Here is a 16399-nt window from a genome sequence, read left to right as displayed (position 1 = left end):
CCCTGCCTCTCCCCGATGCAATGCGCGCACATGGCAACTGCAGCACCCACGAAACCTTGAACACCATCATCTGCCATGTGGGAACTGCCTGCACCCACTCTCCGCCCTGGCTGCCACGTTTTGTCTTATTGCCAATCTCGTGTCGTCGCCCATCCAAGACTCTCGTCTAGCCGATCTGGTCAGTGATGGTGTCATCTTCCATGCGGGACCCTCCAGATTACCGTTCTGCCGTTACATTCTTCGGGCTTCGCGCGCCAGGGTACCCCGTATCCCTCGTGTCTCTGCTTCCACTCTCCCACAACCCCCTCCCCTCGTACGGAAAGTCGGATTTCGATTCAAAGCTCACATAAGTATGTATACACCAGCAGCAGCAGCAACAGCAGCAACATCCTCGATTCGACTGCTGCTACTGGACAACTGCCAAAAGCAACCGTTGCTGCCGACGCTGGCCATGTTGCATTCGCGCAACCTCAAATCTAAGCCAGACAACTTTTTTATGCCGCCTTCGTCGGTGATATAGTGGAGGCACTACTTACGCTTAGGTCCTGATTCTGCAGTCCCAGCAGCCTTACTGGCCTGCCTCTAGTCCGGCTCTTTCCCTAGGTCGGCAAGAATCCCTCTAGCCCCCGGTGAAGACTACCTAGGGAAGTTGACGGCTCCGTCATATACCTAAGCGTCCCCCACCCTGCATCACATTCATCATGGACAGGAACCCGGCATCTGGCAAGCCGTGCGCCTCAGAACATACCGTAAGTATTTGATCTATCCCATCATGGGTTATTTGCTTGATTATCTAACGACACCAGCGAACGCGTGCGGAAGCTTCGGGGAGCCGCAGTGTACCACCGCCAGAAGATCGGGAGATGGTGGAGGCCAGAGCTCAGTATCTGGCTCTGAGGAAAGAGATCCTCCCAGAGTCGGATATTCAGCAACGTCAAGCTCGCGCACGGCATCGGCTTTACACGACAGTCCTGGATGGAAACCTCACATGTTGTAAGCTTCCCTCCAGAGTCAACAGAGTCCTGGATCTCGGCTCCGGCATAGGCTGCTGGGCTGTTGATATTGCCCGGCAACATCCCGAGGCCAGCGTGACGTGCGTTGACCACCATCCTGTCCATCTCCAGGACGCTCCATCCAACGTCACGTTCCATGTGGCCGATTTGAACCGAGACTGGCCTGTCGAGCCGAACTCGCTAGACTTGATCCACATACGGGCCATGAGCGACGACGTAGTGAGCTGGCCCTTCATCCTCAGCCAAGCCCTCAAAACCCTACGGCCTGGTGGGCAGCTGGAAGTTTCCGAAATCCGGCCTCGGTTCTGGGACTTCGACGGCCTGTTCGCGGTTACGGATGCGTTACCGGAAGGAGAACAGATGTCGGCGGAGCTAAGTGCCAAGATGGGGGTGGACTTGGACCCGTCGGCCAACCTCCCCATGTGGCTCGACGATGCTGGCTTCGAGAAGGCCGCACAAAGAAGTGAGATCCTTCCGGTCGGTAACTGGTCCAAGGATGCCAAGCTGCACCAGCGGGCCACTGTCTATAAGGATCTGCTTGAGCTAAGCGGTACGTCTTCCTCTCGTCCTCTTTCTTCCGCCCCCCCTCACGATCTAGAAATCAATTATGGTGGTATGTACTGTACAGAGACTATGTGGGACCTGCCTGCCGATCCTTACGTGTCAAAGTTAACTGACTGAACCACGTATCCAGGCTGGGAGGGCAAGTCAAGGCAGCTTTTCGTCAGTAGTGGCTGGGACCTCCCAAGGTATACCGCGCTGGTCAACCGCATGAAGGAGTCGATCACGCACGGCGGGGTAAGGGTCTACATGACGGCCGTCTTCACGACCTGCCGGAGGCCGGCAGACGAGCAATGAATGACTGCTTTTAGTTTTAGGGGTGCGATGATGCGCCAGATAGAGCGGGCTTTTGAATTTGGGTCACGAGGAAAGCATCTTCTGATCTGCTACATTACGGATAATACCGGCAAGAGATGCAGGACGACCTGAGGTTTGAGTAGGTTATGTACCAGTCCAATGAGAGAGGAGAATTGATACCCTTCAAATCACATTTCAAATCACACTGATGTTCTGTCGACCCCTCATGGGCACCTTGCACCTTGGTCAATCCGGTCCGGGGATGAAAACACTAGACCCCCACTGGTTCGAGTGGAAAATAACAGGAGACGCCCTCGTCTCGCCAGTCACAACGGCTACTGCGGCTACCCGTCTTGGCACCCATCACCCGAAATGTCTCCCAATGGCCAACCTGCACACCCAAGACATTCGCGTGGACAGCTTTTTGGTGCAGATTGTATGCGCACACTGATCCCGGAATGAAGTGTACGGGATTGATACGGTTGTTTGTTGCTGGTATCGCTCAAGTCCGCTTACGATCAAGATGCAGCGCCAACCCATGTTGCACGACAAGCGTATCGGAATAATCCCGTCGACCAACATGTTTGGTAGCATTTGATCGGAATAATATCCCCTTAGATATAGGCAAGCTTTTGGGTAGCTATCTGACCAGTGATCGGCATTCCGCTGCAGGCTTATCTCCTTGATCCAAGGGTACTCCAACTTTTGACCCCCGCGAAAGCATAAATCAAATAATGCAGGCGACCTCCGACGGATACGGCCACGACTTATCATGGTGATAAGGAGAATACTGCTTCATTCCGACAGAATAGCAGGACTTATTTACTCCAACACTGCCAGGTGATCCTGATGACGAGTTACTTGGAGTAAGTGAAGTTTTGTACACGATAACGGCATAGAGTAACTGTCAACCTGACCCCTTATCAGAGCTGCAGCGATGTATCGGCATGCTATCGGAAGACAACGACCTATAGAAATCGCTGGCTCGAGATCTCAATTATGATGCAACGCATCTATCTGATTGATAGTAGAAGATGCTGTATGCGCCCCGTATACCCTGCAATTATCGGCGTTAAAGCATGCGCTGACACCCTGTCTGACACCATGTCTGACCCTGTTCGACGCGACTGACTGGCCCCCGACGGGAGTCATTTGCCCCCGCGCGATAATACATATTTAAGCAGGGAGGGTCTCAGATCTCTCGCAACAGCTTTGCAAGGCTTTCAAGGCTGTGTTTGAGCAATAATGGCGACTCATGATGGTATTCAAGTCTTGGACTCCGGGGTCGGGTACGGCATCGTGATCGGAATCGGGGCGTTCTTTGCCCTTCTCATGTGCGTTATCTCTCTCTTCACACTTTGACATATACCACTTCCTTCCGAAGCTTCTTTGGCATCCCGTATAGTCAAAACATGTGAAACTTACACGCTAGATACGCTCCAGGCTCGCCCTCACATGGCTGCAGAACCGGTACACGGCCTACTCGACCAAGCAGGCCGAGGAGTTCAACACGGCGTCGCGCAGCGTCAAGCCGGGCCTCATCGCGGCGGGCATCGTCAGCTCGTGGACTTGGAGCTCAACGCTGCTGACGTCGAGCACGTTTGCGTATTCGTACGGGGTGCGTCCCGTCTGCATCCAAATTTATGTGTTCGCTCAGGATTCATGGGGTCGTCACCTACTAACGAGAACTTACGCTGAAACAGATATGCGGTCCGATGTGGTACGGCGCCATGGGGACTTCCCAGATCCTCCTCTTCAGCTTGATCGCGATTAAGATCAAGTCAAACGCCCCTGGGGGTAAGCTGTCCATTCCACCATAATACTAAAAACGCAATGACCGACTCACCAACGCAGCCCACACCATGCCCGAAATCATCCTCAGCCGCCACGGCAAGCCCGCCCACCTGACCTACCTCTTCTTCGGCCTCGCGACCAACCTGCTCGTGGGCGCCTGCCTCGTCCTCGGCGGCGCCCAGGTGACGGCGGGCCTGTCGGGCGTCAACGTGTACGGCACCATCTTCCTGATCCCGCTCGTGGTCGCCGCGTACGTCATCGCGGGCGGCCTGCGCAGCACCTTCATCGCCGACTACGCGCACACCGTCATCCTCTTCGCGGCCATCTTCGTCTTTTGCTTCGAGATGTACGTCCTGTCCCTTAGCGGCGGCAGCGGTGTCAGCGGTAGGCTGTCGGGCGGGATCGATGGGTTCTACCGCGCCCTCCAGCGCGCGGGCGAGGCCCGGCCCGTGCCGGGGAACCACGGCGGGTCCTACCTGACCTTCAAGAGCGACGACGGGCTCGTCTTCGCCGTCGACCTGCTCGTCGCCGGCTTCGCCAACGTCTGGCTCGACCAGGCCTACTGGCAGCGCGCCATCGCGTCGCGGCCCGAGACGTCGGTGAAAGCGTACCTCTTCGGCGGCGTCGCGTGGTACGGGATCCCGTTCGCCTTCGGCACGGCCATGGGGCTCGGGTGCGTCGCCCTAACTAACACGGAATCGTTCCCGACGTGGCCGGACCCGCTCTCGGCCGCGCAGAACGGGGCCGGGCTGTCGGCGCCCGCGAGCGCGGTGGCGTTGCTGGGGAAGGGGGCGCGGGGCTGATGCTGTTGTTGCTGTTTATGGCGGTGACGTCGAGTACGAGTGCGGAGCTGATCGCGGTCTCGTCGCTGATTACGTTTGATGTGTATAAGACGTACCTGAAGCCCCGGGCGAGCTCGACGGAGCTGGTCAAGGTTTCGCATTTGGGGATTATTATCTATGCACTCATACTTGCAGCGTAAGTGATATTCGCCCTTGAATTCGTCTTAGATCTTGGCCCCACGGTATACTAACATGTTCGGCTGCCAGATTCTGCTGCATCCTGAACGCGGTCAACATAAACCTGACCTGGGTCCTGACCATCCTCGGCGTCATCGTCGGCGGTGCCTCGATCCCGGTGGGGCTCGTCCTGCTGTGGCCCCGGATGTCGACGGTTGCGACGCTGGTGTCGCCGTGGGTCGGCCTCGCGTTCGGCATGTTGGCCTGGCTTCTCACCACGCGGTACCGTAGTGGAAGCATCACGGTCGAAACGAGCGGCGACGTGCTCAACGCCCTAGCCGGTAACTTGGTGTCGGCGGGCACGGGCACCCTCTTGGCCGTTGTGCTATCGTTCGTCTATCCCGGGCATTATGCCGCGTCCGATAACGATCCGGAGGCGCGGAGGCGCATCGACAAGATCAACGGTGTTCGTCCTCGACCCAGCACCGATGGCGCCTCTGATTCGCCAAGAGTCAAGGACGAGAAGCCGCCAGCCGGACAAGGCGAGACGAGGACCTCCGACACCGCGACGCCACGAGGTGCAGCTACTGGTTCGTCCAACGAAGAGCAGCCTGCGTCTGATCCGCAACCCGACACCTTGGTCCCCACCGGCAACGCCATCGTCGACTTCCTGGAGGCGTCCTACATCGAGCCCATGGCGCCGGACGAGGTGCGGAAAGCCACCCGGCTGGCCAAGGGCTTCAACCTGGTCTACTGGCTGCTCGTCATCTTCCTGGTGCCCTTCACGCTGTTCGGGACGCAGTGGGAGTTTACGCTGGCCGGGTTCCGGGGCTGGTGCGTCGTCAGCTTCGTCTGGGTCTGGTGCAGCATGATCATCTGCGTGATCTGGCCGCTCGTGGAGAGCCGGGGCACGATGGCGAGGATCGCGCGGGGGCTTTTTCGGGATGTGCGTGGGGGCGGTGGTGAGAAGGAGAGGACGGGACAGAGCACTGTATAGAGGGTAGAGAGTGGCTTAGGTCAGAATCATGGGGTAGATGTATATTGGCCGGGCATATAGTATAGACCAAGTGCGGAATGGTTATGATATATCCGTTTCATGCAAGATAACCACCACCGGCGATGGGTACGCCGTCATCTGTAAGACCACTATTGGATATCAGCTGTGCAGCCCTAGGCTTTCCATGTAGAATCTACGATAGACTCGATACATGCTTGCTCGAGTTCCACAGAAACTCAGAGCATTTACTGAGTGCATTACGAGTCCCGTTTGTTGTATGCGTGCCGGAACTCCGAAAACCCACGATGCCGACTTCGGTCTAGCGATATCGCCCTTCATCCCCTGACAGCCCTAGGGCGCGGGTCCTCCCTTGTTTTCCGATAGCGCTAAGCGGGACCGGGTCGACAAAGCGTATTCCGGCTGAGATGTCGCCATCGCCGTAATCTGAAAGAGTCTTCTTAGTCTCCGGGCCATTATGTTCGCACAAAGCTGTTGTGCGTATGTACAAAGCCATTGTACTCTGAAGGTCGTTATATTCGTGGGAACAGTTTCCCTGGCGTTTGGTTTTTGACAAAATCCCTAAACCATTTTTCACCGAATCCAAGAGTTGCGACTGACTCTTCCTTATCTATCTGTCTCTTGTTTGGCGCAAAGTCGCACTAAGTCGATCATCGCAACCTACACGATGCCTCAAGAGCCCATCCTCCCCACGTCCCACGACACCTCGGCGACCGCCTCCGTGTCGTTGTCTCCGAACCGGGAAGTCTACTTAACCACCAAGAAGCCCTCCTTCCTCGCAGGCCTGCGCGACGACATCAACATCGACTACGCCGACATCCCCATCTGCCTCTGCAGCCTCGTGTCCGGCCTCTGCGACAGCACCGCCTTCAACGCCAGCGCCGTCTTCGTCTCCATGCAGACGGGCAACACCATCTTCCTCGCCCTGGGCGCGGCTTCGCTCCCGCGCGGCGTCCCGCTCATGTGGCTGAAGGCCCTCTGCTCCATCGCCGCCTTCCTGCTCGGCGTCCTCTGCTTCGCCCAGACCCGCCGCGCCCGCCCCCGCGCCAAGCGCACCCTCGCCGCCAGCTTTCTGGCGCAGGCCCTGCTGATCTGGACCGCGGCCGCGCTGGCGCTGGGCGGCGCGGCGCCCGCGTTCGGGGACCTGGAGCTCGCGGAGCGGATGCAGCGTGACGGGGTCTTGGACCTGCGGGCGCTGGGGCCGATCGCATTGCTCGCGTTCCAATTCGGCGGGCAGATCGTCACGACGCGACTGCTGGGGTTCAACGAGGTGCCGACCAACGTGCTGACGAGCGTCTACTGCGACCTCATGAGCGACCCGCTGCTGCTCGCGCCGTGGCGCGCGAACCCGAAGCGGAACCGGCGCGCGGCGGCCGTCGTGCTCATGCTCATCGGCGGGATCTGCGGGGGTGGCTGAGCCACACCGACGCGGGGATGAGTGTTGCGCTGTGGGTTGCTGGGGCTGTCAAGTTTGGGATTGCGGTGGCCTGGATGTGCTGGAAGGGGAAGAAGCCCGAGGTTGTGGGGTCTGCGCAGGAGAAGGTCTAAGGTGGCCTGCTCTTTCTTGATTGCGAGGATAGAGGATTAGACGGCATGGTGGTTCATGATATCCCTAGACATATAGATGGATGGGTTGGGAATGGTTTCTGAATAAAGCATGCGAGGTGGTGTACATAAGCCAGGGGTTGGCGGGGTAGACAAAAACGGGATATTGTTTTTCATGTTGGTAGTACTATCTTTTCGACAGCAACCCATGTTTATTAAAAATAGCCATATCAAACATAATACTAATGACTAAATAAATTGAATGCGAGTACCTGTGATTTGAAATCAAAAGTAGAAGACATTGCGAATCCACTTGGTTTTGAGATCACGATTGTATGATAAGTCTTTATCGGTGTCAATTACCAAAAGGTCTAATCCAATGCCGCATCTAACTGATGCAATCGGAGTGTTTGGCTCGAAGTCTGCCAGAGTTGCTTCCAAACATCCCACCCTATGACTGTTCCCCCTCCTCCTCCAGAAGACGTAGCGGAAGCTGAGGTTCTCTCGATCCGTCAGGTCCTCGAACGCGTGCGTAGTCCGGCGGTCCGAAGCCTCCTCGACGCCCGCGGCGGCCAGCGCGTCGCGCTTCTTGTTCTGCCGGACGAGCCACCAGCGGAAGAACACCAGAATCACCACGAGGAGCGCGTAGCAGCCCAGGTGCGTCGCGAAGGCGATGAAGTACCGCGGCTTGTCCCGGGCCAGGAAGACTTGGGGTCCGATCGCATTGCCCGCGGACCTGGGGAGAGGGGCACATCAAAATTAGTATTCCGAGAGTGACAAGTTCGGGAAAATGAGTCGGGCGACAATTAGCGGGTTACTTACCAGAAGATGAAGTTGATCGCGACGACGACGGTTTTTCTTGGTGATGCCGCCGACATTTCGTGACATCAGGGATAGGCCGAGGGTCTGGGCCGACCAGAACGACAGGGTGATGTAGTAACATATAAGCAGACCAACATGCTGAGAAAAGGTCTGATTCGGAATGGTCATGAGAAGAATGGTTCCGGCGAAGGACGGGATAATGAACCCCAACATAGTAAGGATGTTCCCATTCTTCCACCTATTGACGATCCAATTGGAGCCGAGCAGGATGAAAATGATATAGAACCCCAGAACCATAGCGAGCAGCTGCGTCTGCAGGACCGAGAACCCCAAGCTCTCGTTGACGATGATGCCGTAAAACGAGCCGAGCCCGCTCGTCGGCAGCGTGGTCGTGAGCTGGATGCCGGCGTAGCACCACGTCTGCGGGTCGGTGAGGGCGTCGACGACGTGCGCGCGCTGGAAGACACGGCTCTGGAGCCCCGTTTGATTAGACCGCACTCGCTCGACCATGAGGCGCTTGTCGCGCTCCGAGAAGCACTTGGCGCGCATGGGCGAGTCGGGCATCCAGACAAACACAAACACCCCGAACGCGACCGAGATGATCCCGTACGACAGGTACAGCCACTGCCACGACTTGAGCGGGCCCGTCTTGATGAGGGAGAAGCAGTACGCCAGCAGGCCGCCAACGATCTGCTGCGCGCCGTTCATCATGTACCAGTACGTCACGCGCGCCGACTGCTCCTCGCGCCGGTACCACATGGCCGAGAGCACGACGAAGGCGGGCTGGCAGGCCGACTCGAAGATGCCGAGCAGGGTGCGGCAGACGACGAGGCCCGCGAAGCTGCGGCAGGCGGCGTGGCAGGCGAGGACGACGGACCAGGCGACAATCGAGAAGCTCAGGTATTTCGCCACGGGCACGCGCGCGATGATGTAGTTTTGCGGGTACTCGACGACCAGGATGGCGAGGTAGATGCACGTCGTCAGCCAGCTGTACTCGGGCCCCTGGAGACCGGCGTCCTCGCGGATGCCCATGATGGACGAGAAGGACATGGTGCCCTTGTCGATGGCCTGCAGGAAGTAGGTCGCGATCATGACGGTCAAGACGCGCTTGTCGATGAGCCGGCGCAGCCGCGTGTTCTCCTCCTCGCTGATGGCGGGCCCTTGCTGGCCGTCGGCCGTCATGTACTCGGCCACCTCCTTGTCGATGCGGTCGAGGTTGGCATGGTCGGCGTGCTTGGGGTCGACGTCCTCGGCGTGGGATATCGTCCTTTCGGCCTCGTGGAGGGATTTGGACTTTCTTTTGGTCGTGTGGTCATGGTGTGGGTGCGCGGGTTGAACGAGGTCCGGGTCAGGACCCTCGATTCCCGACATGATGTGAGACGGTAGGGATTTCTTCGAGAGGCCTAGAGTATGTCCTTCTCTCTGATCTTCTAGGGGCAAGTTCTCTCAATTCCCAACAGCAATGGAGTTCGCCTAGGGGGCACCAGAATAGAAGACGGAGAAAGCAGGGACAATTATGACAGCATGTTTGGATGTCGGTGTGGGCATGTTTCGCGGGTTATAAGAGTGCCATTTCTCCAAGCTTCGGCAAGGTCTCGTATTGGTGGTGATTTCCTCCAAATGCTACTCTAGTTGACGTATTACATGAGTTGGGTGCAAGCGACCAACCTCGCTACCACATACCGCCAAACTCCAGACCTCCGGCTTCAATGGCCGGCGATTTTGCCGTATGTTAGTTGTTCCTTCGTCCCAAAATCTCATCTGCCCATGACAAGTTGATGGGGCAATATTGGGCCGAGAATCTGGGGTCTGGGGTCTGGGGTAAGGTCTGGGGGTAATGATCAGGGATACTGTCAGCATAAGTAACGTTGGCCCACACTTTGTTCCTTCACCCTCAACGATGCGCACCAACCCCGCACTGGTTCAGGTATGATGCTTGATTCACTTATGGACAGGAATAGAGGAGAATGGCAAGCGATGCTTGGGTGCGACGCCATCAGGCACAAAGAGGCCAGAATGATAGTGGAGTCAAGGTTGATCTCAATGCAACCACGACCGGGCCAGGCATCCGTTGACAGGACGGGAGACATGATTGGCAATGGCTTGGGGAAGCTTCATTCCCCGCAACCCCAAAAGTCCTCGACGATGCATTCGGCCTGCTTCGGACCGGGGAAGCAGGGCGTCTCCAAAGCCAAGGGATTTCTCCACCAACGGCATTGCGAGATTGCTCGGCGCGTTTGTGCTGAAGGGAATGAGCCGGTCGCTTCTCCAAAATGTACATAGAGTATTGGTATAGATGGTACGGCTCGCTGTTGTACAGCAAGTCGTTGCCAGCGGGTTACTCCTTTCAGCAAAAGAAAATACATACTGGTGATTCTCAAATTATTCCCTTGGAAGACACCACCTATCTCCTAGTTTCAAGATGCCTGCCGAAGCGTACGGCCTCAAGGCGAGCGACATCCACGCCAAGATCCAGCTGCTGATCGATGGCCTCGTCAACATCAAAGACCAGACGGGCGAGTTCCTGATGACGCTCGAAGACGGCCGGGTCATCGACACGAAAGGCTGGAACGACTGGGAATGGACGCACGGCATCGGCCTGAACGGCCTCTGGGCGTACTACGAGCTGACGGGCGACGCGAAATACTTAGAGATCATCGAGGCCTGGTTCGCGAGCCGCTTCGCCGCGGGCGGCACCACCAAGAACATCAACACCATGTCCTGCTTCCTCGCCCTCGCGCGCGTCTACGAGCACACCCGCAACCCGGTCTACCTGCCCTGGCTCGACCGCTGGGCCGAGTGGGCCATGCACGAGCTGCCGCGCACGCGCTACGGCGGGATGCAGCACATCACCTACCTCGAGGTCAACGAGCAGCAGTTGTGGGACGACACGCTGATGATGACGGTGCTGCCGCTGGCCAAGATCGGGTTACTCTTAAACAGACCGCGCTACGTCGACGAGGCCAAGCGGCAGTTCCTGCTGCATATCCAGTACCTGTTTGACGCGCGCACGGGGGTCTTTTACCATGGCTGGACGTTCAAGGAGGGCGGGCACAATTTTGCCGACGCGCGCTGGGCGCGCGGCAATTCGTGGTTGACCATCGTGCTGCCCGAGTTCCTGGAGCTGATTGGGTTCGATGAGAATGACCCGCTGCGCGCGCACCTCGTCGACACCCTGCAGGCGCAGTGCGAGGCGCTGGCGCCCCTCCAGGCGGACACGGGGCTCTGGAGGACGGTGCTCGACCGGCCCGAGTCGGAGGGGTCGTACCAGGAGGCGAGCGCGACCGCGGGGTTCGCATTCGGGTTGCTCAAGGGGCAGCGAAAACGGTATCTGGGCAAGGAGCACGAGGAGGTGGCCGTCAAGGCCATCAAGGCCGTCTTGGACAATATCGACGAGCGGGGGAGCTGCGCAACACGAGTTTTGGTACGGGCATGGGCCACGACTTACAGCATTACTATGACATCCCCATTACCAGTATGCCGTATGGCCAGGCCATGGCGATCATGGCCTTGGTGGAGTTTTTGCGCGTATTTATATAGGTTCCTGTTGTTGGGAGTTACCGATTGGATGAGACTAAACAATGAGTTAGACACCGCTGGTGGATGTATACGTAGGTGACTGTATCGAGTTAAGGTCGGGTAGCTTCCGTTTTCCGCCATGATGCATTGACAAAGGTGCATCGTGAATTGCGTTTGATTTATGGCCTTGAAAGTAGTGGATATAGGATATTATAAGTCACGTTTCTTCCACTTATTGAAACATCCAAGTTCAAGGGCTTGGTGGTGTAGTTGGTTATCACGTCAGTCTAACACACTGAAGGTCCTGGGATCGAGCCCCAGCCGAGTCATCAAATTGGATGTTGTAGAGATTTTCTTTTTGCTTTTATCCTTTTGCTAATTGGCACTTATTTACTAGCCCCATTTTCTCGTATGCAATGGAGCATGGAGTTTTGCACTCATAAATGATTAAGTGCTTAAATGTGTATAATGCTGAGTGGCAGCTGCCGATACCAAGACGCCGAACGCCATGCCTTGACCCTATCGTTATCAGAGCGACATGTTGGACATTTCGCATCTCGACTTGTTTATGCAAGACAGATGTGCTTTTCCATGTGCACTTCAGCCGCAGTGGCTTCTGAGGTTGACTGTAGGCCCGTCTAGATCCCAAAGGTACGGGCTACCGGGGCATCGACAAAGCTCTTGGTTTACTCTTCTGCGACGCCGATATGGCACGCGAGCATTTCTCAGATTGTGCATGCGCATCTCCGGATGGCATATTCCGAGTCACGATACGTAGTCATCGATATTACCAATGCCGGATCGTATCCCGAAACAGAAACATGCAGCATCATCGGTGGATTTCATCGCAGCTCTGGACAACAATTATGGCCGGCCAGCGCGGTCGAAAGAGACGAGCAAAGCTAAAAGAAACACTTTCACTTCGCTAATGGCAAAAAGCAAGACTGTCAAACTTGGGGAAGCCTTTCGTACTCTTCTTCTTTGGTCTGCGACATCAGTATCATGGCCTTACATGAACAATTTACCTGCGAAGAAGCCCAAGCCGGGTTCTGATTTGTCGATTCTCTCTTGGTTACTGCAGCTGTTTATCTATCGGCTTGGGCTGAGCGACACAGGTCGACATCGGAAGGCGCCGCAAGCTACCCCAGACGGGAGAGCTAAAAAAAATAACTCCCGCATTCAGACCGTATCTTCTTATCAATGAGCTTGAACTTTACACTTGATTGGCCAATGCCTCTAGATAAGCTCTTCCGCTTACATGTCAGTATGGAGTCACATCTTCTCCTCGTGGGCTTTCATTACAGTATTTTGTGACCAGATCCGAGTCCATGATAGATAGTTTCTATCTGGTAGACCTCTTTGATGACGATCCCGTTCAATATCTTCACTCGGAGGCTTCTTTCGACAAGTGCCCGGCACAGCCTGACGGAGATATTCTCCTCTCTCCCCCTTGTTGGAGAGAAAGAGCATTGCCTGATTTGGCAGGAGGTAATCAGCCTCTATAGACGATCTCAATCGCTTTTGATGATGGCAGATGGCTCTACATAAGAGCAGATTTGGTCGGTGAAACATGCTTATCAGTGAGTATCTGCATATGGCGTAGCGCCAGTAGAAAGTTTGGGATGATCCCTCGCATATGCAGCCCCCGTCCCATAGGCTACGACATCACACCCACGCTGTGCAACACAACAGCCGCTACAACCTATGAGTGAGTGCTTTATTACGCTGCGGTGTATCAGTATCCAATAAAGGATTAGGAAACATGATTCGACGGCTACCGAGACGACTCGCGCAGATATCGCCCTGTCGCCCTGCAGGTGGGGGTTGGTTACTTGACTCCGGTCCTTTCTTGGACCCTGAACCCACGCGGGGAAGGCTCCTCTGATGTGATATGAAGCTTTATCTGTACTTGAGATCAGATGAATCGTGTGTAAGATGAATTTAACCCCCGGTAACCCCTCCATTGGCTCACGTAGATCTGTCTGTCTGCGATCTCGCTTTGCGCGCTCTCCTATATAGCTCCTTGCAGGCCCTGCCTACCTGTCGGGTCGCCCGTCGCACACATACACAAACTAGACCGTGACTCCGGGACTGTGCGATATCAGTAAGGAAACTCTTACGATCTTGCGACCGTCGACATGATCTCCCCGCCGCTCGAGCCCGGTGTGGGCTATGGCATCGTCCTCGGTTTGGGCTTCGCCTTTGCCTTGGGAATGGTAAGTCGTCAACAACATCCTGTCTACTGCGACCGACTAGCACGGTCTCTTCAGAAGCGACGGAAGCACTCCATGTGCCATCGCCAAACAGAGCTACATGTCAAGAATTCAGTAACCTGACATGGCGTATCCCCCTTGCAGATCTTGACCACCTTCATCCTGAAGCGCTACAACTCCGAGCTCGTCACCTCCGAAATGTTCAACACCGCGGGCCGCACCGTCAAGAGCGGCCTCGTCGGCTCCGCCGTCGTCTCCTCGTGGACCTGGGCCGCCACCCTGCTCCAGAGCACGGGCGTGTGCTACCGGTACGGCGTCTCGGGCCCGTTCTGGTACGCGTCGGGCGCGACGGTGCAGATCCTGCTGTTCGCGACGCTCGCCATCGAGCTGAAGCGGCGCGCGCCGCACGGGCACACGTTCCTCGAGGTCATCAAGGCGCGCTACGGCACCGTCGCGCACGTCGTCTTCATGGTGTTTGGGCTCGCGACCAATATCCTGGTCAGCTTGATGCTTATCGTCGGCGGCTCCGCGACGGTGAGCGCGTTGACGGGGATGCATACGGTGGCGGCGATTTACTTGTTGCCGCTGGGGGTCGTGCTGGTGAGTAAAAGGCGACACTCCTTGGAGACGGGTTGTAGTAGGGCGATATACTGACTTTTCCACTTTGTGCAGTACACCATTGTTGGTGGTTTAAAGGCAACCATCTTGACTGATTGGGTTCACACCTTCATCTTGATAATCATTATCATCATCTTCTCGTTGACAACGTATGCTTCCGGGGACGCGCTAGGCTCCCCGTCCGCCGTCTATGACTTGCTGGTAAGTAGCCCCCTCGTCAACAACCAACAGCAACTTTTTATATGCGGCATGCTAATGTGCTGGAAAATGATAGGTCAAAGCTGCCGCAGCCCATCCCGTTGAGGGCAACGCCGAGGGTTCGTACCTCACCATGCGGTCCAAGGAGGGCGCTATTTTCTTCGTCATCAATATCGTGGGCAACTTCGGTACTGTTTTCCTCGATAACGGCTACTACAACAAGGCCATCGCGGCCTCTCCGGTCCACGCCCTGCCCGGGTACATCCTGGGTGGCCTCAGCTGGTTCGCCATCCCCTGGCTTACTGTAAGTTTCTTCTTCTCCTTCATTCGAGGTGTTCACTCCAACTGACTCTTCGTCTGCTATAAGGCCACAACCCTCGGTCTCTCCGCCCTGGCCCTCGAAGACACCCCCGCTTCCCGACCTACCCGGACCGCATGTCCGAAGCCGACATCTCGGCCGGCCTGGTCCTGCCCTACGCCGCCGTCGCCCTGCTCGGCCGCGGCGGCGCCATCGCGACCCTGCTCATCGTCTTCATGGCGGTGACGTCGGCGACCTCGTCGGAGCTCATCGCCGTCTCCTCCATCTTCACCTACGACTTCTACCGCACCTACGTCAAGCCCGACGCCAGCGGCCGCCGGCTCATCTACATGTCGCACGTCATCGTCGTGGGCTACGCCCTCTTCATCTCGACCTTCTCGGTGGGCTTATACTACGCGGGCATCTCCATGGGGTATTTGTACCTCATGATGGGCGTCGTCATCTCGGCCGCCGTCATCCCCGCCACCCTGACGCTCATCTGGGCCGGGCAGAACAAGTGGGCCGCGGCTTTGTCTCCCATCTTCGGCCTGGTCTTTGCTTTGATCGCGTGGCTCGTGACGGCCAAGAAGGAGTGCGGGAACCTCGGAGTGGAATGTACGGGGTCTAACAACCCGATGCTGGCGGGCAACGTCGTGGCGCTGCTGTCGCCGCTGGTGCTGATCCCCGCGTTCACCCTTATTTTCGGGCTGGACCACTACGACTGGCAGAGCATGCTGGCCATCCGCAAGGCCGACGACGACCGCGACCTCGCGACCTCGGCGGGCGCGGACCTCGAGGGGACCGTGGGGGGCGGGCAACACGAGGAGGAGACGACGGTCGACGGGTTCCAATCGGAACAGATCCAGCTGGCGCGCGCGAGCCGCATCTCCAAGTGGACGACGGTGGTCCTGACGCTGTCCTTCCTCGTGCTCTGGCCGTTCCCCATGTACGGCTCGGGCTACATCTTCAGCAAGCCCTTCTTCACGGGCTGGGTCACGGTGGGCATCATCTGGATCTTCTGCAGCCTGGGCGCGGTCGGGCTGTTCCCCGTCTTCGAGGGGGCGGCACACGCTCGCGCGCACGTTCCGGTTCATCGTCGCCGATCTGACGGGGCGGAAGCACCCCAAGACTATTCACGCCGAGGTGGCGGCTGCGGCTCGGGATGGTGATGATAGGGCGGCGGCGCCGGGGAGCGAGAAGGGTGGGAGCGGAGGGAGACGCCGCCGGCGAAGAAGGAGTCGGCGAGGGAGGGATCGTTGCGGAGTAAGGATGGGCTGGTCCATCATCGCCGCTGTTCTAACAAAGAGCGTGTTCGACGAAAGGGGGAACTAGAGAAGAGAAGCAAGGCAAGTGGGTTTTGAATAATATAACGATACCCTCGTTCACTGGCTAGAGTAGTGAAAATCAAATACACATTGATTTCTTAAAAAAATGATACATGATTACTTTATCGTTCTCTTTTCGTGTATGGCTGAGGCTGAGTTCCGAGGATTAAGCCCCGATGTAGAAAGCCTCGATGTTGCAATTCATGGTAAGTATCTTCCAAT

At 56.8% G+C, this 16399-nt stretch overlaps 6 protein-coding genes across 6 annotated transcripts; 5 read left to right on the top strand and 1 right to left on the bottom strand.

The window, feature by feature from the left end:
- Window positions 1–701: 701 nt before the first annotated feature.
- PG997_009176 (Methyltransferase) lies at window positions 702–1871 on the top strand (the record flags this gene model as incomplete). The annotated part of the gene is made up of 3 exons (XM_066813491.1): window positions 702–749; window positions 807–1563; window positions 1708–1871. 3 exons carry the CDS (start codon window positions 702–704, stop codon window positions 1869–1871), a joined length of 969 nt encoding a protein of 322 aa, XP_066665453.1.
- A 1245-nt stretch (window positions 1872–3116) lies between these two features.
- On the top strand, window positions 3117–5621 carry PG997_009175 (uncharacterized protein; the record flags this gene model as incomplete). The annotated part of the gene is made up of 6 exons (XM_066813490.1): window positions 3117–3205; window positions 3315–3489; window positions 3575–3668; window positions 3726–4440; window positions 4503–4643; window positions 4715–5621. 6 exons carry the CDS (start codon window positions 3117–3119, stop codon window positions 5619–5621), a joined length of 2121 nt encoding a protein of 706 aa, XP_066665452.1.
- Window positions 5622–6306: 685 nt separating this feature from the next.
- PG997_009174 (uncharacterized protein) lies at window positions 6307–7056 on the top strand (the record flags this gene model as incomplete). Its single annotated transcript, XM_066813489.1, has 1 exon — window positions 6307–7056. One exon carries the CDS (start codon window positions 6307–6309, stop codon window positions 7054–7056), a length of 750 nt encoding a protein of 249 aa, XP_066665451.1.
- Window positions 7057–7469: 413 nt separating this feature from the next.
- On the bottom strand, window positions 7470–9377 carry PG997_009173 (major facilitator superfamily transporter protein; the record flags this gene model as incomplete). Its single annotated transcript, XM_066813488.1, has 2 exons — window positions 7470–7920; window positions 8101–9377. 2 exons carry the CDS (start codon window positions 9375–9377, stop codon window positions 7470–7472), a joined length of 1728 nt encoding a protein of 575 aa, XP_066665450.1.
- Window positions 9378–10428: 1051 nt separating this feature from the next.
- Window positions 10429–11546, top strand: PG997_009172 (glycosyl hydrolase family 88 protein; the record flags this gene model as incomplete). Its single annotated transcript, XM_066813487.1, has 2 exons — window positions 10429–11382; window positions 11412–11546. 2 exons carry the CDS (start codon window positions 10429–10431, stop codon window positions 11544–11546), a joined length of 1089 nt encoding a protein of 362 aa, XP_066665449.1.
- A 2117-nt stretch (window positions 11547–13663) lies between these two features.
- On the top strand, window positions 13664–16021 carry PG997_009171 (urea active transporter 1; the record flags this gene model as incomplete). The annotated part of the gene is made up of 5 exons (XM_066813486.1): window positions 13664–13741; window positions 13883–14338; window positions 14411–14557; window positions 14631–14862; window positions 14922–16021. The coding sequence occupies 5 exons, from the start codon at window positions 13664–13666 to the stop codon at window positions 16019–16021; spliced, it is 2013 nt and encodes a 670-aa protein (XP_066665448.1).
- Window positions 16022–16399: the final 378 nt, after the last annotated feature.

Source organism: Apiospora hydei (genome assembly GCF_038363865.1).
Source record: "Apiospora hydei strain CBS 114990 chromosome Unknown utg000007l_segment0_segment0, whole genome shotgun sequence".
Taxonomy (NCBI): domain Eukaryota; kingdom Fungi; phylum Ascomycota; class Sordariomycetes; order Amphisphaeriales; family Apiosporaceae; genus Apiospora; species Apiospora hydei.
Note: the sequence above shows the minus strand (reverse complement) of the source record. Positions and strands in the feature narration are given on the sequence as shown.